The sequence below is a fragment of the Staurois parvus genome, unplaced genomic scaffold, assembly GCF_062004578.1.
Source record: "Staurois parvus isolate SC_StPar_1 unplaced genomic scaffold, SC_StPar_1.0 ptg000562l, whole genome shotgun sequence".
NCBI classification, from domain to species: Eukaryota; Metazoa; Chordata; class Amphibia; order Anura; family Ranidae; genus Staurois; species Staurois parvus.
Window position 1 is genome coordinate 2028985 of NW_028318358.1, and position 26527 is coordinate 2055511.

Consider the following 26527-nt stretch of genomic DNA (forward strand, 5'->3'; position numbering starts at 1 on the left):
AAGCTCCTTGAGGCCAGGAGCTGATGTGAATGTACAATATATATATGTAAAGTGCTGCGTAAATTGATGGCGCTATATAAATACCTGTTATAAATAAAATAAATAAATTTGCTTTGTGTATGGCCAACTTTAGGGTAGAGCTCTGCGCAAAACACCAACATTAATCTCCCTGTGCTAATGTATTAGTAAAATGTACATGTGTATTACTTTGTTTAATGCGACATACCATATAATCAGTATCATTTTTATTTTTTAAGGAAGAACAATACTTTTAAAAAACACGCTCAACATTTTAGTAACACGACAGCCTGCATCCAGCTGGATGTCCAAACATTTTTATTAAAAACACTAATAAAGTAGTTCTATTCTTGTTATTATTAAGGAAACATCTCTTGTAACTCCCTGACACTTCTTCATATAGTTATAGTATATTCAGTCCTTTCCTCCCACGTCTGTGCGCCTGAGCCAGTACTATCTCCCTCCCCAGCCATGTCCCTCCTGCTCTCCTGGGAGTGTTCACTCCTTCACAGAGTCTTAGGTCACCTGCCAAGTGTTTGTGTAGCAGTGAAAGGCAGAGTACAAGGCTTCCTCTCACAGTCTAACATCAGCCCTGCGTTCTCTCTGCTTCTTATTACTTGTTCTACCTGGATACCTCAGCCTACAATGCATGGAAGCCTCCTCCACCCTCCACATCAGAAGGGGCTCATCATAACCTGCCTGACAGCTTCTGTGCAGGTGCCTGGGGCATTGTTGTGGTAGGTGCAACCTGTAAAGAAGTGTGTGTGGCAACCAGCAGCTGAAAAGTGAAAGAGTGAAGATTTACACTACACAAAGGCACAATCCAGTGCTGAAAAGGGGACAGCTGAGTTTAAGTCTCAAGACGCAGGACTACTCTTACTGATAAGCAACCGTCTGCTGATCCACAGAAAGACTCTCTGCAATGGAACTTGCAGCAGGAATGTGGAAGAATGATGCCCTTTAAATTCTCCGCCATAAAGTACCTGTCTGGAATTGGTTACTAAAAGATGACTGCTGGAGACACTTATATAGTATAACTGATCCTGCTTCCAATGAACTAGACATAAGACAGCTCAGATTGTCCACTGGAGATGATAGTTGTGTTTCTGCTGCCTAGAAGCTTGCAATCTATACAGTCACTGTATTCTCTTGACTTATTTTGAATGACTAGTGTGGAAATTCATTGTGTTGTATTTAGGTGACTGAGATCAGAGGGAGAGCTGAATGATTGCTAGGATCCTCCAGTGCCTGTCTCATGGTCCTCTGTACTGCAGGGCTCTCCCTACTCTCCAGGATTTTGCCTTTATGTGACATGAGGCATAGGATCAAGATGCATTTCTTCAGGAGTCATTCCTATGAGATCCAAGTGGACCGCAGATCTCAGGACTTTGCCAGCAGCATTCAGGGCATCCGATGGGTATGTACCACATATGATTCTGTATAATGAGAAGCATTGCATGTGAGTGGCTGGTCACATAATTTTCCAGCTAGTATTTTTATGTAAGATAAGCATCTTTCCCATTTGCAGTTTACCAGCCGTCCACGGGAATGGAAAAATCTAAGAAAAGCATGGATGTATGTATAAAAACAATAGAGCGTAGGAGTCCTGAAAAAAACATTGTTTGCCTTTTGGTGGGCTAAATACAGTTCTTACATTTTAAATTAATATTCATTGATGAATATTGTGTCATTTTGGAGGTGGTTGTGAATTTTTAGCCATCTGTCCTGGTGGCAGTAGATAAGGAACATCGTTAATGATGATACACTTATTATGAGATTCGAGTTAAACGAATTGAACATGAAATATATTTGATGTTATGTTTTTTATGATCATTAGGGCTCATTCACACGTGTCCAGGGCAGTGGTAAAACCAGGTGGTTGAGCCATAATTTTAATATCCCCCAATGACCCACCTGAACACAAGCAGCCGTTCACAGCTGTACACATGTTGCAGCGACTATTCTGCGGTTTTTCAGCTGCTGTAAAAATTAAACCTTCTATTGCATTCTATGGGCAGTACCACCCCCAAACACAACCCAAATAAAACAGTGCTGTGGTTCTGTCTTTTTAGGGTTAAAACAGACAGTGAGGAAGTGACATATCACAGACCCATAGGCAAAAGAAAAAGAAACTATTTGTCAATAGAATTACCACAACAGTTTTTGTTTTCTTGGCCCCCCCTTGTAGCATTGTTTTATTACTGGTTAATCTTGCTTGTAGATCTGTTGATTTTCCACTTGTAACAGGTGACTACACTGTTTGTTTTGCAGTAAAAGCACTGGCTTGTTGTCAGCCTGTTGACAGGGCAACTTTAGATGGATGTTTTGAGGATGTTCAAATAAGTTAGCAGCAGCAATGTTAAGAACTGTAGGATGCTGGTGAAGGCCAGGAATGGCCTTATCAATATTAAAGCTGAACTCTGGGGAAGACAAAAAATATCCTTGTGGTGGGGCTTCCCCCGAACTGCAAGGGGTAAATGCCTATTTATGCCTAGGGTACCAGTAACGTCGCAGGCACTATAACGTCATCAAGTACAATCAAAGACTGCCTGCAAATTACAATGTCAGAGAGAAGATTTGAGTGCCTTGGCATATACAAACATTTAACCCTACAGTGTGGGGAGAGCCCCATTGCAAAGCTGAGATTCCCACTGGATAGTACACACAATATTCTTCTACATTGTACACTTTTTTATCAATCATCCTCTTAACCTCAGAAACCTACTTGTTTAGGCAGAGATCATTGCATTGTGGGATGGGACATGCCTACTCATTTCAAACTCAGGAAATCAGAATATTTGGAGGACTTTAGTCATTCTGTCAGGATAATGCCTATTAATTTATTACAGGTGCTTCAATTTTACGCAGCATTTTACATATATATTATATATTCACATCAGCCCCTGCCCACAAAGAGCTTACAATCTATGGTTGCTAACTCACCTTCATACATACACATACTAGGGCTAATTTAGAAAGGAGCTAATTACCCTAAGTTTAGCCTAGGTTCACACTATTGTGGGCCGTGTGGTCCACGTATGCTTGGGCACGGCAGCTCATTCAGTCAAATGGGCTGCTGTGCCCACATTTCCCACAGGAAAAAGGTGCTTGCACCTTTTTAAAAACACGACCACTGGAAAAACACGTGGTCTTTTTGACCATGCGGTTTCTCTGCGGTTCCAGCACCCGCAAGCGTGTTGTGCGCTAAGATGTGTGGGGGTGCCATTCAGCGTAAGAGAAGCACTATTTGGCTGCGGGTAATTGCGAGTGCGAGAACAGATGCGATTTCTGCTCCCACAACCAGCCTGCAAACTGCGGCCAAGTGTGAACCTAGCCTTAAAGCTCCAGCTGGATTACAGCTAAAATAACAGCTCTAGCTGCAATTCTTACCTCCCCTCTGGCTCTGTCCCCTGCAGGAATTCTGTTTTGCCACTAGATGTCCTCTGTCTGTCCTCAGGTTGATTGAATCATCAGTGCTGTTATATGGGAGTAATTGGAGAAAGTCATATTCTCCTCCACATGCTGAAATACCAGCATTTTCATTGCTCTTGTCAGTTGAATGAAGGAACAGAGGTGCAGGGAAAAGGATGTGTATGTGGGGACCAGGCATTAAAGAAAATCAGTTGCTTTGCCCTGCATAAGCAATTCACAGATATGCTTTAAAGGATAAGTACACTTTTACAGGAAGTACAATTGTACCCTTTTCTTATCATTAAAGTCTTACTAAACCCAGGACCCTGCATTCACTATATCTGGTCTCCCACAGTACACAGAACATGGAAGTGCAATTATTTTAGTAAATATAAACTGATAAATACCTTTTCTCATCAGCAGTATATAGTGGTCTTATGAGGCTGCATAACCCCTAACCCTCTCTCTGGACAGTGCTGATTGGCCCTGTGCTGATCACATGCACCCTTCCAAAGAAAAGGAATACTCTCTAGCCATACACACAAAACTGAGCATGTGCAGATTGACTCCTAGAGCTCTGTACTATCAACAGATGGATTGGGGACAGCAGAAGAAGGGGAGGACCAGAGATGACAGGATAAAACAGCCTTTTTACACAATGTGGAGTATTAACCCCTTAGGTTTCACAGTGAGTATAACAAGCATGCTTTAATGCATATACAGACTGATTTTACTGTTGTGGGTTTAGTAACACTTTAACTCACCTTCCCTGTCCCACATGTTTACTTTTATCCCAGCCAGAAAGATTGTTTCTGTCATTTAGGGAAGTTGTCTGATATGACCCATGACCTTCAAGTGGTTGTAAAGACTCAAGTTTTTTTTACCTTCATGCATTCTATGCATGAAAGTAAAAAACCTTCTCCCAGCCCCTCCTAATACTCAACTAAGCCCCCTCATGATCCAGCGATGTGCTCTGGAGTCTCGGCTATCCCGGGACTCCCTCTCCTCAGTGGCTGAGAGAGCAGCGGGAGCCAATGGCAATCACAGCCAGTGAGCCAATGAGAAGAGAGAGGGGGCAGGGCCGAGCTGCATGTGTGGAGCAGCGGCTGAGAAGTGCGCATGCTCGAGTGCCCCCATAGCAAGCTGCTTGCTGTGGGGGCACCCAACAGGAGCGAGGGGCCTGGAGCTCTGGCAGGGGACCCAAGAAAAGGAGGATCTGGACTGCTCTGTGCATAACCACTGCACACAGCAGGTGAGTATTGACATGTTTGTATTTTGTTTTGTTTTTTTAATTTAAGCCTTTAGAATCACTTTCAGGTCTGCAGTATTTAAATGAGGTTTTTTTCAGGTCACTAATTCTCAGCTCCCTTAACAGAGAGATTTTAAGGTCCATTCCACCTTCCTCCCCTCAGCACCAGGCCCACTAAGATTGTGTGTCTAACCACAGACAGGTGATCTGATTGGGTGGTTACTCCTCCATTGGGTCCAGAGCATGATTCTTGAGTCCCAGACAAACTCAGATGTGATCTCTAGCAAATTCTCCATTCTTTCCAATGGATGATTCTACAAGCAGCATGAAGTCACACTGCTGCAGTGTGGAAGGCATTTGCACACGATTATCAAGCCCACCATCGCAGCTCTGGAGGTTATGTGATGACATCGCTTAAAGCTCAGTTTTCAGCTTTAGACTCCATTCACACTTTGCGTAGTGGGAATGCATGATTTTGTGTGGGCAATTTTCACTGAATTCTGAATGTTGGGCATAAGGCTGTCCATTCACTTAAATGGGCTTCCCTATGCATGTTTGTCACGGCAAAGAAACTAAGTGACCAAGTTTTTGCCCTGAGCCACCCATGTTTTGCCATAATTCTCTCACATTTTGTCATGTCTCAGTCGCGGCACAATTGTATCACATTTGCTTGTTGTGCTTTTTGCTGCAATTTGGAATAGTAGGCAGAATTGCGCTGATTCTGCCCATGATTCCAAATCACAAAAAGCCCAAATAAGGTCTTGAGGTACATTTTGAGTTTATTCATTTTTCTTCACATTTAAGTTTTATTGCTGTAATAATTACAAAAATGTCTAACGTACAATGAAAACGAAATGAAATGTGTTGTGAAAACATTGTATTTAAGCACAACCAAATAACCAGAAAGCTTTGTCTTCCTATTTTCCATACCTAAACATATTTACAGTGTGTAGATATTGGGTGTGTACTAAAGAGATCTTTGTTTTCTGTGGCTGACATGATGGAAATACACCTAATACTAGATCAGCCTTTTTCAGCTAAGGTTTCTTCAGGGGTTGCTAAGGGTTCCTTGAGCAAGGAGCAATTTCTGCCTCTCAAGTAAGTTTTCATTGGCACCAATGATCTTTTTATGTGTAAGGGGGACATTTTTCCCAGGGACCATCATGCTCAGGCTAGAGTCTACTAATTTTTCAGTACAATATACATAGTATATATATATATATATATATTGCAAACTTTCTTGGGGCTTCACATTAGAGTCGATCTTTCACTACAGAGCTCCCTTTCTCATCAGAGTCACCTCTAGCACATCACAGCCCCCCTTACACATCAGAGCCCCCCTTACACATCAGAGCATCTTTCAGATCAGAATAGCTACTAAACTGAGACCTCCTCACATCAGAGCCCCCATAACATACAGGAGAAGATGCTACAGACTTGGTAAAATCTTGTAGCGGGCCAGATGTGGTCTGCTATTTATTAGCAGGGATTCCCTGAGACTAGAAAGTTATTTCCAGGGTTCTTCTGTGTTAAAAAGGTTCAGAAAGGCTGTCCTAGATGCAAGTATTAGTTTGGATGCTGACACAAATCATGACAATATTTGTCTTAATAATGGTAACACCTACACAATGAACCCATCTGTCATTATCTGTACAGTAAATGAGATGTATGACATTCAGTTTAGCTTTGCTTAGCCCACTTTCCATTTTGGCAACCTATGCTGCTAATGGACGTTTGCACAAAGGAGAGTTGCTCTTTACTTCCTGGAACTTTTACATAATATCCGTAAATGTTATCCAAGCCCATTTGTGTAATCTGACCTGTGATTTATTTTTACTTGTCCTGAACTAATAAAAACCTGTTGATTTATCCTTATTTCAAAGTCTCTATGCTGACTTGGAAGGCAGCTTCCACTGATTTTACCAGTTTTAGTGCATAGACGTGTCCACCATTCAGCTGTATACACGATAACATTCCACATTCTTTGTTCTTGCACTAATAGCAATATCTGATTCTGTGTCAAACACTCCAACGTAAGAGCAGCTTGTTAGGTCAACATTAAAATTCCAGCATACCTACAGGAAAGTTATGGAGAGAGTGTTAAGTGGCCCTTTCGTAAATACAGCAGTTATACAAAATAGTAAGTAATAACAACACAGAAGAAGTAATAACAGAATTATAAAATAAAAAATATTAGGATAATATAAATATAACATAACATAATAATAATAATTAAGTAATAACAAAACAATAAAATTAAAAAAATATAATAATATAAATATAACATAATAATATTAATAGTAATAATAATTAGTAGTAACAGAAGACAGAAGGAGCAATAACATCAAAATAAAATAAAAACAATAAAATAATATAAATATAAAAATAACATGATGATAATAATAATATTTATAAAAAATAAGTAAGTAATAGTAGAAGACAGAAGAAGAATCTGTAACAGAAGTAACAAATAATAACAGAATAATAAAATAAATATAAATATAATAATATAATTTAAATATAATTGTGTAAATAATAATAATATTAAATAGACATACTACTACTACTACTGCTACTACTACTAAAACTAATAATAAGTAATAACATAAGAAAAAGAAGCAGCAGTGTAGAGTTTGTTTCTACCAATTACACATGGACTTCACCATGTTTGAGCACATCTGAATTAACAGATTAATTAAATGTAACACAGGCGATAGATACAGCTATACGTAAGGAACAAGTAAAACATCACTGACAATCTCCAGGCATATTTGCCACTATAACCATACCAATGTTAGCTTTGTGAAACATTTATTCAATTGTTGCACAACTACTACATCCCGACTGGTTTCATGACTGCATTGGCACTTTATCATGGGAAAAAACTGCATTCTTGGTAGAAGTTTACTTTTTTTTTTCAACTTTCAAAACAGGCCTCCAAAAAAGAGAAATGTGAATGAGCTCTTATCTTATTTTTTTATTATATCTTTATTTTTTTTAATTGTTGCTTTGGAAAACAGCCCCAATTTCTTTTGCTGCAGTAGTTATGACTCGGTTGGTGGTGACTTTACAATTGTAGCCATCACTACATGGCAAGTGCCCTATAGAGAAGGGATACAGGAGACTTCTTCCATTCCCTGTGGAGCAGATGTAAAAAAAACGGAGCAAAATCCACTACAGGGCTGTTTGTGTACACTAAAAAAGTAGATAGCTGTGAAAAGATCACACCTATCAGATAGTAGTTACCTACATAGACAACACTGCATGATTCAGGCCAAGTTCTAAAAAAGTTTATATTTATTAATTTACGTCTAAAAAGATAATGTATGCAAAGAAAATGAGTATAGAGAATATTACTAAATCAAACACTCTTCACAGCCACCAATAAAGACAAAATTGTATTCAACACACAAATACGACTCTCAGATAGATGTGATCTTTTCACAGCTATCTACTCTTTTTTTGTTTATACATGTTGGGTTACATGAGGCTACAGATATACTGCTCCTTCATTATTAGTTTCCAGTATCTCTGTTTGTGAACGCTGCATTAGTTGTGCAAGCAACACAAACAAAAACTTCCCACTATAGATAGTAGATATCCTCTAGTGATAGTCACCCTTGCAGTACGGGCACAGCCCACTGCAAAGGATGATTTTTCATCTGCCCGGAGTTGGCCTTTAAAGCAAACCAAACCAAAAGCAAACATTTGTTATATTGCAGCTTAATAATTCTTAGATATGATGGCTGCATTTCTTTTTTACGCTTTCTTTCCTTTATTTTCACCTGGTGATCTGCCTAGTAAGTCTATTGTTTTTCAGCAGAATAAGCTATTCTGCAAATGTAGTGGTTAGGGCTGAGACAAACCATTTGCTACTGACAGGGTTGCTTACAATGATCAGCTTTTATATATTTATGTAAAACCTTTATTCCAAAAGGGAAAAAAACCTGTTGCAGTCACTACTTATAAAGTACTAGCTGCAGTTCAGCTTCAAGTTGTTAGTGTATCTAAATCTGATAGTACATCTAACACCCCCCTTCCCACCAGATTAGCAATGCTGCTATCTAAAGGCGCCCCCTGTGCTCCTTCATCTAGAGTGGGGGGGGGACACTCTAATAGAAGAGGTTTGTTACGGGCTGGACCACCAGGTGAAAACGGAGGGAAAAAACTCTAAAATATAAAACGAATGCAGCTGCCAAATCTAATGATTGGTAAGCTGCAATATATTACATTTTTTTGAGTTTAAGTCCTCATGCACACTGGACGTTTTTACAGCTGCTGTTTTTGGCTTTTGGCTTTTTTTTCTACAGCCAACAAACTACTCAGCATGTTATCCTATGTGTCCATGCACACATAGACTGTAATCAGTGTTTTTTGGCTGGGGTGTTTGCTGGCTGGAAAAAAAAACAAAGAACTACTGGGTTTCTAGAGGAGTTGTTAAGCTGTAAAAACACTCTAACACTGAAAATCGTGGCAAAACGCGGTAAAATGCGGCAAACCGGCGTTTTTGGATTTTTTTTAGCAAAAAAAAATTTGGTAAAAAAAGGCTAAAAAACGCAAACATGAAAAAACACGACAAAGCGTTAATGCAAAGATGCTAAAAACGCTGAAAAACTCTTGTTTTCTTTCCACAGCTAATGTTACCAGTGTTATTAAAACGCCCAGTGTGCATGGAGCCTAATAATGCTTTAAAGAGGATATGTAAATGTCAACACCTTAGTCCTCATGCACACTAGACGTTTTTACAGCTGCTGTTTTTGGCTTTTGGCATTTATTTCTACAGCCAGTAAACTCCCCAGCATGTTATCCTATGTATCCATGCACACATAGGCTGTAATGAGCATTTTTTGGCTGGAAAAAACCCCCAGAACTAGTGGGTTTCTATAGGAGTTTTTTTAGCTGTAAAACGCTCTACTGCTGAAAAATGCGGTAAAACATAGTAAAGCAGTTTTTTTTAACAAAAAAAATTTTTTTGTTGTTAAAAACCGCTAAAATGTGGTAAAACGCTGATAAATGTTAATGCAAAAACGCTGAAAAACGTGCGTTTTTAACGTGACTTTACATGGCTATTGCTACCAGCGTTATTAAAATGCCCCGTGTGCATGAAGCCTTAGTCAACCTTAGTAAGTCAGGCCTGTTGTGTAAGAGTGTAAAAAAGGACTGGGATTGTTAAAATGACAGAACACTGTAAGTAATTGTTTTAATTCTGTAAGAAATGGTAATAAAGTCCTCTATAACTCTACAGCTGCATCAAAAGTTTAGTGGTTTTCCAAGCTTTATTAGTAATGATACTGTATTACTCAGGGCCATGTGTCGCATGGCTGTTAGGAAAAACTATGATATACTGTAAGTATAGGCTGCATGGCATTACATTGCATATATGTCGTGCTACACATACCGTGAAATAATTAGTATCCGGAATCTTCGTATTATATCATATGCAGATAGTCATTAGTGTTTCTGGGAACCTAATGTGCACTCTAATAATACCTGCTGTATAAATAGATGTTTTGCAGTGAAGTGGAGGTGAGTAAGTATAGTTACTGTATATGAATGAAGGTTTTGGAAAGGACTGTCTGTGCTGCCATAGCAAACCTTTATCAGCTCCATTTCCATTTCATTTCTAACCTTCTTCTCTTGTTACACTACTAGCTTCTGACTGTAGTACAGAGGTCTACATAAAGATCCTTTTAATGTAAATCCAAGCAAGTAGATCATTGTGGGTTCAAGGTTGTGGGTAAATCCTAAAGGTTAATATTTACCCCTCCCTTTACCTGTGTCACCGAACTCCACTGTCTAGCAGAACACTGTCATCCGGAATCTCCTCCGTTGTCCACTATTGTCACTACTGGAGGTCAGCAGGACACCAAGCCTCCAATGCACCTGGAAGTGCACTGGATACTGAAGAGTGTTTGCAAGACAGTGGAGTTTGGTGGCACCAGCAGCACTTGTGGCAAGTATTAAACCCTTAACTTGCAGACATGGCTTATGCTGGCCATACATATATAGGTTGGTGTAGTTTGGCCTCCCTACAAGGGTGGTTGGCTGCGGTGAAGAGGGAGCAGAGGACAAGGGGGAACCCATGTTTCTCTGAGACCTCTGTAGGTATCATCAGGGGAGCAGCTGTCTGATTGGATACTGCTCCCCTGGTTGACTTCTTGAAAATAGCACTGTCCCCCTTTGGGTGGCTTACATTTTTCAAGTGATCCAGTTAGGGACAGATCCCTCGTTGGTTAGGAGCAGGTTGTCTAGCATAGGGAGAGCCTCCCCTTTCCGATGCTGTCTAATATCAACAGTGTGTATGGAAATCTTTTGTAAGGTTCATTGTACGTGCTTCTGCCCATGTATGAAGACTCTGTTACGCTTCCACGATAACCACACGTTAAAGCAGAACTACACTATAACTGAACACCACAAACCAAAAATGCTATTTACTTCATTTTTGTTATTCAAAGCAAACTCAGGCATCCATCCATGTCTCTGTGTTCTATTTTGCAAAACAAATCACATTGAAAAACAGCCCCTAGCATTTCTGCCTGCTGCCGTCTTGAGTAAGTGCAGATGATTCATGTAGCATTTACTTCCTGTAATCCATCTGCTCTTAGCTCAGGCATACATGCAGGAAGGTGTGCTTAGCTTAGCAAACCACTCCCCCCCTCCTGAAGCCTCCTGTGATGTATGGCATCATTTGCCTAGGCATGGAAAGGAAGAAACTAAAAAAATGTAAAAAAAAGTTTTAAAAAAGTGAAGATGACATGCTTTCCTATCAATTTCTAATGCTAGTGTAAGGATTAAATATAATCATTGTTTGGATACTCTAAAGTGATTATTTCGTGGAACTAGTAGAATTGTGAGGAATTATTCAATATTTCCTTTTTTTTGTTAAACTTTACCGCAGCACTTATACTGTGATATTGTGTAGCTTTTCATTGTCCTATTTTTGTTTTTGTTTTTTTTTTGTTGTTGTAACTATATTTGTAAAAGCAAATAAAAATGTATTATGGAAAAAAAATATATATATTCAATGTTTATTGAGAAAGTAACATTCTGCTTTATTATACTTTGCCTCAACAACTGGTCTCCGTATGAGTTCTCTTCCTCTGCGGGCATCGAGCGCTGAGCCCCGCTCACACATGGCTTGAATTTATGGCCAATTATTTTTGGCTGATTCTGCCCAAATTAGAGCTGTGAGTGGAGTTTTTGAAGAAATTAAGGAGCCCAGCAAAAAATTATCGGCTGAGCAGTGCCAACAGTAACCTGTCAAAATTCATAATAATCTGGCTAGATCAGTTAAAGTAGAACTCTAGCCAAAAATATAAACATAAAAAATAAATATAAACATAGAAGCTAGTTAAAAGATAAAATGCTAACACTAGCTTTTACAGCAATAGTCCCCTTTAGAGATGCCCCCTGCAGTCTTTTCTTCTGCCTCTAGATATCCTCAGTCTGATGGCCAGCATCATTCAACCCACTTCTTCTGAGCCCAGGTCATCCTGGACCCACCCCAACCTGTGACTGGAGAGTTCAAAGAAAAGCAGCATGGCAAAGAGCTCATTTTCCTGTCATTCTGCTTTCTCTACCTATCAGCATGCTTCTTTTCAGCACATAAACTGATTGGCTCCTTGTTCTGCTTCTTCCTCTCACACTGCTGTATAGGGAGTGTAAGAGACTAATACAGGGTTAAATTCAGGTACTTACAATGCTTACATTTATAAAATACATTTAACCCCTTGGCGCCGGCACCTCCCGGCCCTTTAAGGGTTTCAGAAGCCGGGAGGTGGGATTTGGGGTCATGTGACCGCCGTGACACAGCGTCACGGCGGTCACATGATCGGGAAAGGTCCCGATTGAAAGAGGAGATCGGGACATTTCTGCGTGTATGGGATATGTGTGTTGGGAGCGTGCAGGACGTGCGCTCTCAGCACATATGTTCTTTTTTAATAGAACGCAAATATGCAGCCGCTCGGCGTCTAGGCCCAGACGCCAGGAGGCCACATGTTTGCCCAGAGTTCAGCTTTAAGAAAAGCCTTCTGATTGGTTGCTTTAGATTATTGCACTTAATAATAAACCAGTTAATCTGATAAATAAGCCGTAACCATTCGCTATATTTAAACAGTAAGAAAACTGATATAAGCTATATGGCAATGTCAACTATTTCTAGGGGCAGACTAGTGGGAGAAGCATACTGAGTTAAGAGTGTCAATATGGAAGGACCTAGCTGAGTGGAAATGTTTGTTCAAGGTGCTGCTGACGTTCATAGGTAAAGGAACTGTGACATGAGGATCCTAGGCAGGTAGAGATTAAGCACACAGTGATCATTTCACACAGGCTTCTGCCTTTCTACACTTAGAGGTCACTCACTATTTCTAAGACATGCTGCAAAAGGAAAGGTGCTGAAATGCATCGGTCAAGCAAGTCTTTACTCTTAGGGAGTGGTTTATTGAAAGGGTGATTTTCACCTAAGCCTTTCTGCATTGCTTACATCCATTCATATTCATGTCAAACACGAATTTGCCCTGAACATGGCTGGATATGTGAAGTAGGCACAGATTAGAAATGACCCTTTAGTAAATCAGATGCTATTTTCAGTAAGCAATTATGCTCCTACAGCAACAACACTTATTTTATGGACGTTTTATGGTTAATTTGGGGCTGCTAGCAATCAGTCTAATATAAGTGTGCAAGAAAAAAATGAAATGTTTTGTAAACCCTGCCAATCTCCAAACGCAGAAAGGTTTCTTCACAGTAAGAGCTGTGAAAATGTGGAATAGACTCCCTCAAGAGTTGGTTCTGGCCAGCTCAGTGGATTGCTTTAACCCCTTGAGACTGACCATTACACAAACATGCGGCCTCTCGGCGACTGGGCCTTGATGGCGAGTGGCCGTATATTTGCGTACCATTTGAAAACATATATATGTTGAAAGCGCGTGCCCTGCGCGCTCCCAGCAATATGTTGGTGTCTAACGGAAAGATCCCGATCTCCCCTTGCGATCAGGACCTTTTCCAATCATGTGACCACCATGACATCGAATCACGGAGGTCACATGACCCTTAAACTCCACCCTGCCTCCCGCCATCTGAAACCCCTTAAAGAGACGGGAGGCACCAGCGTGAACAGGTTAGAAAAAGCCTGGATTCTTTCTTGGATACACAGAATATAACTGGATATAACATTTATAGGTAAAGTTGATCCAGGGAATATCCGATTGCTTCTCGGGGATCAGGAAGGAATTGTTTCCCTGCAGGAGCAAATTGGATCGTGCTTTGCTGGGTTTTTTGCCTTCCGCTGGATCAGTTGTTGGTGTAGGATTATAACTTTTTTTTTTTATGGTTGAACTGGATGGACTTTTGTCTTTTTTCAGCCAGACTAACTATGTAACATGGCTTGAATTTCAACTGCTGTCTGCATAAATTTAAACTGGGGTGGCCCTATCAGCACCCCCTGGCTGAATAAAAGTCAAATTTTCAATTGGTGTTTGTTGAAGGAGCCGGATGGAACTTGTTCCCCAAACAGCGACTGCATTCAATCAGGTGCAGTCGCTGTTCAGGTATTCTGACAGCCATGGCTGCATTAGCCAGTAGGGGACATTCCTTAATCCACTCTGTTTAGCATGGAGAGAAGAACCTATGAAATCTACTGAATAAGAAAAATCTATATGTGTATGGCTATCCTAAGGCTATCAAGGTTGGCTACAATCTGTACTTGTAGGCATTTGCTGTGGTTTTAAATCATGAACAAAGGAAATGCTTATTTGTCTGCAGCACTTTATTACCTAGATAAAGCGACTCTGCTCCAGGTCAGGCCACTACTGCACAACCTCATACACACTCCTACAGTCCAAATGCCAGTCCAGCTCAGAGAGCAGCTTGTGAATAAAAAAGGAAAGCTCCGAATGGCTGCACCCCGGTTATAGAACCACCTTTATTGTAGTGAATCCTTATGACATAGCACTCCAAAGCATAGAAATCACAGTTGGGGACTGAAGGTTTATACGTTTTATGCCTGTCTCCGCTCTTAATTATAAGCATTATAATTAGGAGCTAGGAAGAAATACTGCTACAGGGTGGCAGGGATGCACCACTATTGGCTGCTGATCATGATCATCACCAGGACTCGGTGATCATCCACTGAACTAGTGGCCAGGAATAGTGAAAAAAGTGGCCTCTGATGCCAACGTACACTCCAGAGTGGCACACACTCATTGTAATAACTAGGGTGAAAACCAGGATGGGTTGAAACACCAGTTTTGTTATAAGGCCCAAGTAGGTGTATCCTAACCAGGGGCGGACTGACCATTTGGAAACTCGGGCAAGGGGCCCCATGAGATGCCCCTGGTACCTTTTTCATAGGCTTTTTTGAGTTTGGGCAAGGACACAGGGGCCCCATGATCCCATATTGCCCGGGGGCCCCATGAGTTGTCAGTCCGCCCCTGGTCCTAACAATATTACACCCTTCTACTGAAGCTGCTTAGTGTGGTGACACACGTTAAAAAACATGCCTTTAAACAAAGTTCTATGTTAACCTATGTGGTCATGCACATCAGGCATTTAGATCAGGCATTTTAGAGGAATAAAAAAGAAACACACACCAAACCTGCATGCAAAGAAAAGCTTATGAGCATAATTTATGCATGTAAACTAAGTACACGCATATATACATACATTTATTCCAGTGGGCAGAATAAATGGATATTCTGGCCAGTAGAATGAGTTTACACTCAACCCCATATCCCTGTAAATGCACATAAACGTGCATAATTATGCTAAAAAAAACAAGCAATTTACGATTGATTTTTCCTGCCATCTTTTGGCAGAAATGTCTAGTATAGATAGGAGTATTTTAATACTTTTTACTATAAATGAAGCACTGTTAGAACATCTGTGAGTAACGCCATGTTCCTTTGGGTATTCTCCTTGCTTTGCTTCCTGTGGCCCGTGTTATGGAAGAATATGTAGGCTGCCTGTGCTGATATATCCTTCCCCAAAATGACAGTTACCCGGCTGTCATATTGATGTAAACACTTTAATACTTTTTGGGTAACAAAACAGACATATCAGGAATTTATACTTCTCTGACTTTACTTGCAGCATGCTTATTCTAGGTCATTCATTTAGAATGTATTGAATGTAGTGGCAGTCAGATAGCTAGCAATTTCAAAAGAAGGCTATCAATGGAAGCCTCAATGATTTTCTTATTATAGGTTTCCTTCAACAGAGTAATACATATAATACCATGATATGAAAAGCACTGAGGCTAGTTTATAAAAACGGAACAGATTTATTACTGGATAGTTTATGCAAAATTGAACAAATGTCATTTTAGAACAAATTTAGTACTGTACTCCCACAGCCTCAAATTGGATTTTTTTCCAGTTAATTCAAGATGAATTGTTTGGTGTGGGAAACAACTCAACATTTGTATCTGTTTTCTTTGATCCAGTTTTAATTTTGGTTGTGTTAAACGTGGTGGTTGCTATTTCCCATAATATATGTACACATATAAATGAGACGTCTACAAAACAATATACTGGACAAACCGGAAACATTTCATATAAACCAAAAAGCAAGTGAAACTAGACTTGCTTCAAATTAATCCTTCTTTATATAATGATAGATTAATTACGACTCAGTGAGTTTGACTACATTGTATAATGGCCTCTTAGTAGCTAAATTTAAACATTATAGGTATAAAAATAAACAGTGACATTTGCTGTTTTGCTGGAACCTTTGTAAGTGACTACACAATAAATAGGCATTGCTATTTTTACCCATGGCAGGATGTGTGAATGAAATTTAAGTCACTTAGGTGTCATAAACCACAGGAACAAAGCTCAGTGGTTACCTAATCTGCTGATTACAATTCAGATGCAGTGACATAACACTTGCCAAAGAACAGAAATATCAATATAGGAACTTGGTGAGCAGAAGGAAAAGTGCATTTATAAAATACAGTATGTGTTTTTCCTCCTTTTTTTACTACAGATACATATATACACATACACACTATATTACCAAAGGTATTGGGACACCCCCTCCAAATCACTGGATTCAGGAGTTTCAATCACCTCCATGGCCACAGGTGTTTGAAATCAATCACCTAGGCATACAGACTGGTTCTACAAACATTTGTGAAAGAATGGGTCGATCTCAGGAGCTCAGTGAATTCAAGTGTGGTAGCCTGATAGCTTGCCACCTGTGCAATAAGTTCATCCGTGAAATTTCCTTGATACTAAATATTCCACGGTCAAGTGGAAGGCCACGTAAAATGACAGACCATGCTGAGGACTAACAATGGGATGCCATTAAAGTTCAAGTGCTTTTAAAGGCAGGCGTCCCAATACTTTTGGCAATATAGTGTGTGTATATATATATATATATATAGATAGATAGATAGATAGACAGCACTTTGCATTCACTATAGTCACATCACCCCCTACCCTCAAAAAGCTTACAATCTAAGAACTCTATCTCATATATGTATATAAATACACATACTAGGGCCAATTTAGACAGTAGCCAGTTTACCTACCAGCTTGTCTCTTGAGTGTGGGCGGAAACCCGAGAATCCCGAGTAAATCCACACAAGGAGTATATGCAAACTCTGTTCAGATAGTGTCCTGACAGGGATTTCAAGCAGGGACCCAAAGCTGCAATACAGAAGTGCTAACTACTCAGCCACTGTGAAGGCAGGTGCAGTTAGCTACTTTGACGCTAGGTGGCTGTGTACCAGGATAGTGTCTTGTTACAGAAAGCAAAGTCATCAGGCCCCTTTTAGTTAGAATCCTTCTGCATTGATGTCCTGGTCAGTGCCCAAATATAGGCCAGGTTGGGAGGAGCCCTTGAGCACTTGGGACATGAAAACTAAACACCCCACACCTATGTGGATGTAACCAGCTTGTGTAGGCCCTGTCCCTTATAAAGGCAAGGGCTAGGGAGGATTGCAACAGGCCTTTCAGGCCAGGCCTTGATGATCCCTGTGTAAGGATGCATCCCTGGAGGGTCCCTGGCAGAGAGGTACCTAATAGCGAGGTGACTACCGAGAGCACAGTCCTGTGAGTACTAATGACTGGGGGGAGGGTGGAGAGGCTATAAGGGAGATGGCTGTTAAGGTGCTGCATATGCTTTCATATGTGGCTGCTGCGGACTGTCCACTAAATATGATTGATTAATGTCATGTGACCCAGGAATGTATATTCTAGTAATGTGACTGTTATGCTGTTTCCTAAATTCCACTAGTAAAGTGCAGCAAAGGTCTACTACGACCGGGAATATCATGTGGAGGCCTCTGTCATGGAGTAGGGTACAAGATGGCGGAGGGTTAGTCTGAGCAGGAGAAATAGTGTTCTAGAAAGACAGGAGCGAGGGTGGGGAATTGTTCTCTTGTTGCCAAACACAGCAAACCACAAAGCCCCCCTGACAACAGTGATGTCCTGTTATTTGAAAAGTCCTGAAGTGTGCCCACAGCCATAAATCAGATTCAGGTATCAGTAGAATGAAAAAAAAAATGAACATTTAAAGCTAATTGGAACTAAGAGTAGCACAGACAGTTACATTTGAAATACATTATTCATTTTTGACCGTTTTGTATCCTTTCTATATGTGCTGGCTGCCTTTTTCACTTTATTTTCAAATGGTGATCCTGCTATTAGAACAATTTCTGTTTGAAACAGGCAACACTTACCCACTGTACTGTATCTATGGAGGAGCAGAGTTGTTCTCCTAGGCCACACTTCTGATTTGGACTACAAACATCTTCCACTATCTTCATCTTTATTACATGGGGATGGGGGGGGACTGTAGTTTACAGAAGATAACCAAGAAGGCAGATAACATTCAACTCACAGGACTTTACAAGGGCACCACATTCTAGCAAGATCAACATGTATTTTCTTTACTAGTGTACCACCACCACCACAAAAGAAAACAAAACCATCTAAAGACTGGTAATCTGCAATATTATTGCAATTATTCTTGGGTTTAGAAAACATTTAAATTGTAAACCATATTTTCAAATTTAAGTTCTCACCTGATAGCTGCTGTGACAGACCACCTGGCTCCCCACCTGAGTGCTTCCATCAGAGAACGACTTCCTTTCGGCTGAAACACAGGAATAAGGTATTATAGTTGGGAGTTGCACTCAAAAACTAGATGACACTAGCTTACGTGCAAACAGGAACTCGTTATTAAAAATTCACACAGAATTTATATCACACAAAATCAGATATCCACATATCATGTTACAACCAAAAACATAAATGTATTTTTATGTATAATTGGGATTTTATGTGATAGGACAACACAAAGTGGCACATAATTGGGAAGTGGAAGGAAAATGATAAATGGTTTTCAATTTTTTTTACAAGTAAATATCGGAAAAGTGTGGCGTGCATTTGTATTCAGCCCCTCCCCCCGAGTCAGTACTTTGTAGAACTTACTTTTGCTGCAATTACAGCTGCAAGTCTTTTTGGGGATGTCTCTACCAGCTTTGCACATCTAGAGAATGACATTTTTGCCCATTCTTCTTTGCAAAATAGCTCAAGCTCTGTCAGATTGGATGGAGAACGTCTGTGAACAGCAATTTTCAAGTCTTGCCACAGATTCTCAATTGGATTTAGGTCTGGACTTTGACTGAGCCATTCTAACACATGAATATGCTTTGATCTAAACTATTCCATTGTAGCTCTGGATGTATGTTTAGGGTCATTGTCCTGCTGGAAGGTGAACCTCCGCCCCAGTCTCAAGTCTTTTGCACACTAACAGGTTTTCTTCTAAGATTGCTCTGTATTTGGCTCCATCCATCTTCCCTTCAACTCTGACCATCTTCCCTGCCCCTGCTGAAGATAAGCATCCCCACAACATGATACTGCCACCAACATGCTTCATGGTGGGGATGGTGTGTTCAGGGTGATGTGCAGTGTTCGTTTTCCGCCAAACATAGTGTTTTGCTTTTAGGCCAAAAAGATCAATTTTGGTCTTACCTGACCAGAGCACCTTCTTCCACATGTGCGCTGTGTCCCCCACATGGCTGCTTGCAAACTGCAAACGGGACTTCTTATAGCTTTCTTTCAACAATGGCTTTCTTCTTGCCACTCTTCCATAAAGGCCAGATTTGTGGAGTGCACGACTAATAGTTGTCCTGTGGACATATTCTCTCACCTGAGCTGTGGATCTCTGCAGCTCCTCCAGAGTTACCATGAGCCTCTTGGCTGCTTCTCTGATTAATGCTCTCCTTGCCCAGCCTGTCAGATTAGGTGGCCGACAATGTCTTGGTAGGTTTGCAGTTGTGCCATACTCTTTCCATTTTCAAATGGATTGAACAGGGCTCCATGAGATGTTCAAAGCTTGGGATATTATTTTATAACTTAACCCTGCTTTAAACGTATCCACAACTTTATCCTTGACCTGTCTGGTACGTTCCTTGGCCTTTATGATGCTGTTTGTTCACTAATGTTCTCTAACAAACCTCACAGAACAGAACAGCTGTATTTATACTGAGATTAAATTACACACAGGTGGACTCTATTTACTAATTGGGTGACTTCTGAAGGCTAGATTTTAGTTAGGGGTATCAGAGCAAAGGGGGCTGAAAATAAAAGCAAGCCATACTTTTCAGATTATTATTATTATTACACAAGATTTATATAGCACCAACAGTTTTCTCAGCGCTTTACAATATAAAGGGAGACAATACAGAAACAAAACAGTTCAATACAAGAAGGTTAGGAGGGCCCTTCTCCTTGGAGCTTATAATTATTTGTAAAAAAATTTGAAAATCATTTATCACTATTCCTTTCAGTTCACAAGTACAGTATGTGCCACTTTGTGTTGGTCTATCACATAAAATCCCAATAAAATACATTCACATTTTCCATTGTAACATGACAAAATGTGGAAAATTTCAAGGAGTATGAATACTTTTTCAAGGCACTGTATTTCTTAATTACCTGGGGAGGATTAAAGCAGAGATAACTCTGCCAACATCTTCATATGGTCTTCTAGTGGGGTCAGCATCTTCAGCCATCTTGATTGGCCAGCATGGGCCACACATATAAACAGGAAGGTAAAAAGCTTTTATTTCTGTGCGCAAATTATTTTTTCCTGGGCAAACTTCAGCTTTAAATAGGTAGCAATATTGCTATTTTTTACATTGTGTTTTTATATCAAAGTAACAAATTTATGCAGATTTTTCAAAATCCACAGCATATGGACATATTACAAAAGGATATTGACAGAATGGCAATGTGAGCAATAAAATATCAAATTAATCTGAGTGGCATTACACTCTCCCCCTTAAAGTGTCACTAAACCCAGGACCCTGTATTCACTATATCAGGTCTCTCACAGTACACATAACATGGAAATGCAATTTTTTTAGTAAATAAAAACTGCTAAATACCTTTACTCAGCAGCATATAGTATTCTTGTGACTTCTATCAGTGTCCAACAGAGCACTGGTTAAAGCTTGTAGGAGTAGTTTTCATTGTCCCCTGATAGTCCTGTGAGGCTGCAGGACCCCTGACCCTCTGTCTGGACAGTGCTGATTGGCCCTGTGCTGATCACACTCTCCAAAGAAAAAAAATAAACTCTCCAGCAATACACACCAAACTGAGCATGTGCAGCTTGCTTCCAAGCCTCTGTTCTTTCAGGAGATACCATATATTGGGGACAGTAGAAGGAGGGGAGGATCAGAGAAGACAGGATCAAACAGCCTTTTCACACAATGCAGAGGATTAACCCCTTAGGTTCCACAGTGAGTATAACAAGCATGCTATACTGCATATACAGACTGATTTTACTGTTGTGGGTTTAGTAACACTTTAAATGGAATAGAGTTGGGGACAAACAGAGATGGAAAGAGATTTGGAAAAACTAGTAAACAAAAAACAAAGCAGTACCACTTAACCCAAAGTGGCTGCATCAAAAGCAAAGCAAAACATTGGGATGTACAAAAAAGGTAATAATATAATATAATACTGTCTCCAACTTGTAAGATTGGTTCCTTCAAATACCTAAAGACCTAAACTGTCCCACCTTGGAAAGTATTCCCTACTATGCCTTGAATTCCCACCACTAGCACTAGACCAAATCCCCACACAATCAATATCATATTACCTCTATGGGCCTAGGGGAAATCAGGACAGTGATGCAGATCTAGTGTTGCAGTGTTTCTTTGGTATGCACTTTGACCTGTGGACCTCTGAGGGCCATTAGAAAATGTATTACTTTGTCTTCTCTCCTTCTTACTCACACACTAAAAAAAAGTATTTTATTTTTTACTGTTTTGTTGATTTTTGTGCTTCAAGGCAGCACTTTTGGGCCCTGCTGCCTTCTGGCATTGCTGTGCTACAGCTATCCCAGGAGGCAGTGTGTTACTAAGCATGTGTATACATGTGTGTCCCTTTTTATTGCTCTCTGTATTCCTGTTGCAGAGATTTTACCTCACAATCTTTTAGACAGATAAAATCAAAAACATGTATAGTACAGTGGGGAAGGGTAGAACTTCCCACAATGTTTTTGTTGCTGCAATGCTTTCCTGTCTTGGTGACAAACTCACCTCCCCACTTCTTGTACGGCTGTGAGAGGGACAGGACGTGAGGGAGAATCTCCCAATGGGGTCACAGACAGAATGAAAAACTTGCCTAAAATTTTAATTCTTCTCTACGCTATTTAAAAAAAAATGGCTGGAATTAGGCTTAAAGTAGAAATGATCTCAAAGCATCTAGAAATGCTAATTGTGCTTAAAAGATACCCTTAAAAATATACATCTTGTCTGGAATTCCTCCTGAAAAATAACAGTTCACTTCCTGGTATGTAAACAGGCCTAGGCACTCCTGTGCCTGCAGCCTCATTGGTATATATCTGACGTGGGTGATCTCAGGCACTTCTGCTTCTGACTGTTAGACTCAGGAGATTTGGAGATTTCATTACTGTGCTGCTCACTGTTCTCTTTGTCAGAGACGAGGAAGCAAAGCCCTACTTCTACAAAAATGGCCGACTCCACACAGAGTCAGCAGTGCAGAACAAGCCATGGTAAGGACTGCTCCTTTGTTCTCTGTCTTTTTTTGAGATACAGCTTCCAAAATTCAGTTCATTTTTTAGGTCCTGAAAAACGATTGTCACTTTTGCCTGGAAAATTCTGGTACTTATGAAATAGCGAAAGTTGGGTTACATGCAAGTGGCATTCAAGGCTCTAGCTAAGCTTAACTCCTGCATGCCTAAGGGTAAAACAAATCTAAATTTTGCAATGATGGCATGTGTTAGTAAACCCGTACATATCATAATAACTACTTTGTACATCCAGGTGGATTATACCTTGTTTTTTTCAGGACAAATTGGGCTTTCATTTCGTGGTAAATGGTAATGGTAGTGAACAATTTGGTGGTAAATCTCCTGATTTTTTTTTATTATCAAAGGTAAACTGGCCCAAAATAGCAAAAAAAAATAATTTCTTTAAATTTACCTATGTGTTTCTTGTTACTACCATAACCTACCACCAAAGAACACCCCAAAATAAATTCTCCAGCTCTTGACGATCGTAGCGATACCATATATGTGTATGTTATTTGTTGTTTGTACACGTAGTACAGCCCAGAAACAATAGTGCACATTTTGTTTTGTTTTTATTTTTATCTAAAACACACTGACACTGACAATTTTTTTAAATCCTGACCTTTGACCCTGACCGTTTGAAATTGACCTTTGACCCTGACCTTGACCTAAACACTTACCCTGGCACTGAACTAGATAAAACCTTGATCTAGGTATTTTTTCTTTATTTTTTAGTTTATTTTTTAATATTTACTTATTTATTCATCTTTATTTTTTTTTTTTACAAACATTTTTTTCCCTCTATGCCAAGAATTCGAGAGATACAATGTATCTCTCTCCTCCATTCTTAGAGAGAAAAAAAAAACAAGGTGGCCGGGCTGTACAGTGACTGATGACATTGATAGCCAATCAGAGGCTATCACAGCGCTCATGTGACCCAGAATTGGGAGTCCCAGGTACCGATCGCTAGAACGGGACCCGGTGCTCTCAGTGACACCCCGGCCTTTGTGCTGGGAGCACGCTGTGTGGCGCACTCCCAGCACAAAGATAGGTACGCAAATATGCGGCCCCACGGAAAAAAGCCCAGTTCTGTGAGGCCACGTATTTGTGTGACGTGGGCGTCAAGGCGTTAAACCTGCTCTCACCCCTTTTTGTCTTCTATTCTAACTACCCTGTAGAAGGAAGATGCTTATGCTTACCTATCTCAGGGCACTGTGGTCTGGTCACATGATCGGCTCCCAGTGGCGGCCTCAGGGGAGAGGAGGGAAAGCTGACAACGGAAGCCCCATAGTAAGCCTAAGGGTGACATCATGGCCTAGGCATTCCATCCATTGTTGACGCTCTTTCCCTCCCCTAAATCCGGCTGTTGGGAGAGGTCACGTGTCCGGACCAAAGCACCCTGAACATAGGTAAGTATAAGCATCTTCCTTTTACAGGGCAGTTAGTATAGAAGTTAGGGGGGATGGGAGCAATTTTAGGCTTAGCTGGAGCCTGAAATTCCACTTTAAATACATTCAGGTTCTTCTTTTACAATATATTCCAGTTTCTACAGATACATAAATGACTGACTAAACAGCCTTTTGTTTGGAGACTGCCGTATATTATATACTGTTGAATTAGACGTTACGGTAATAATGAACATATTTGTTATAGTAATGTTAGACTCAAGGTGTAGTCCTTTTAAGCAGGTTTGTTCTAAGCCATGTTAGAATTGATGTATTTTCTTACAGGATGATACTTAAATAGGATCCATAGAAACCAGAGCAACTGAACCTATTTTAACACATATTAGTTTGAAATGTCTGAAAAGCTTTTGGGGAAATGGTTAATTGAGCACGTCAGAGCCAGAAATGATATATAATGGGAAAAGCTTTGCAAATATTCCCTTAGAACTAAGGGCAAGGCGGGGTGCCCTACAGCACACTGAGTGTATCCATAGCAACTCCAAACTGCTGCCAAATCCACTTGGTACCAGAGCGGTGGAGGCCTGGAGAAAGGCCAGAGTCTTGCCGGATGTGCCCTGTAATTCAGGAATTCTGGATCAGGACAGGGCAGGAAAGCCTGTGCAGAGAGAGAGAGAAAGGAGGAAAGGAGGGGTGCACTGCTATTGTATGAGGAGAGGAAACTCACACAAGCCAGCAGAGGACAATGCATTATTTTTAAATGCTCTACTCTTAAAGGAATACTAATCCTAAAAGACAATGTTGTGTACTTAGTAACTAGTTGCATAGGCAAGTGCAGGGGGTGAAACCCCATATGAACAGTAAAACATTAAAAGGGAAAGCAATTATCCATTGTAATAGAAATATACTAAATATTTATTATATTAAAATTACAAGCAATTTTCCATAGTAATAGATATATATTATATATTTTAAGTGGAAAGGCTCCACTTGAAACGACAGCAGCAAACCATACATGAAATGAATACACAGAAACAAACAAAACATCTGCTCATCTGAACCACTAATTAAGTTCAATTACTGATAAGCAGGGTACTCCCTAATGGGTTCCCCAATATAAAGCAGCACATGTTCGTTTTTAGCATTCTGTCAGCACTCACCAAGCTTTTCACCCAGCAGCAGGCTGCCACATCAAAGGGAGGGAAAGAGATCTTCCAGCCCAAAAGTGCTGTGAACAACTAGTTTTTGAGGTCTGTCGAACAGGTAAAACTTTGACCTCGGACTGCAGACTTTATACCCACCCAAAGCTCTACATAACTTCAGGGACCAAATACCCAGGCCAGAATTTATTAAGATCTGAGAAAACTCAAAACTAGTTTTCTCAACATCAGACATAACCCTGGGAGCCCCTCATCATGTGTAGATGAGAAACCTAAGTGACATATACACACCATCCACAATCCTGTTGGTCAGTTCTGCACAATATACAGTATGTGTCTGCTTCTGAGTCCAGTTTACTGCATAAAGTAAATGAAGAATGCAGTGAGGTGTAGATACATAAAGCACCTGTTATTCCATCTGCATATATAACTTTATTTATTAGGTATATCTATAAAGGATTTGCTTGCAAAATGCATTTCGTTAGCATTCATGAAATATTAACTGAGCAACATTCATCCCTTTTAAAACACACATTCACCGAATATTCACCAAGTGAAAACATTTGTCAAAAGCTGTTCTTAAAGTGTAAGTTCACCTTTTCAGAAAAAAGAAAAAGGTGAACTAACACCCTACACCCTCCCAACACCTCGGCTACTCCCCCGTCCCCTGTTCTGACCTGTGTGGGCGATGAACTGTTAGTGCACATGCAACCAGTGTAGCAGTCCAGGCATGTGAAATTTCCTCTCTTATCCCTCTTCTGTGAAATATCTGAGTATTCTGACTGGACAGCTCCAGCACAGAGAATTTCTGTGATCCATCTTGGGTGCCTTGCAGAGTGAAAAGAGTGGGGATTTCAAACCTCTAGACCGCTACATCAACTACGTGAGCAGCTCATCACCCACGGAGGTAAGTACAGCGAGGACTGGGGGGGGGGGGGTGAAGGGTGTTAGTTAATTTTTTTGTTTCTGAAAAGATAAACTGACCCTTTAAATGTTAAAAGGTGTTTAGTGTAACATTAACCCTGTTTATTTTAGTAAAATGCTATAAAATTGGTATTGAACAGAAATATTACATACTCCTACAGCCAGTACTCTTAAAGGGATGTTCTAACCTTAAAGGGATACTAATTCTGAACTACATAGATAAAGTTGCTAGTTGAAGAACAATAGGTGTCTGAGGGCAGGAGAGGAGAAATAGGTGTGTAGGAGACAATGATTTAAAGTTCATTTAAAAGAAA

The 26527-nt window shown here is 40.2% G+C and overlaps 1 protein-coding gene across 1 annotated transcript in view; it reads left to right on the forward strand.

Annotated features, from left to right (window-relative positions):
* Positions 1-545: 545 nt before the first annotated feature.
* RAPGEF3 (Rap guanine nucleotide exchange factor 3) overlaps positions 546-26527 on the forward strand; it is a 125190-nt gene continuing 99208 nt past the window's right edge. The window contains exon 1 of the mRNA XM_089691388.1: positions 546-1435. Coding sequence (XP_089547514.1) covers positions 1274-1435 — 162 coding nt within the window. The 5' untranslated portion in view covers positions 546-1273. The remainder of the gene's footprint in view (positions 1436-26527) is intronic.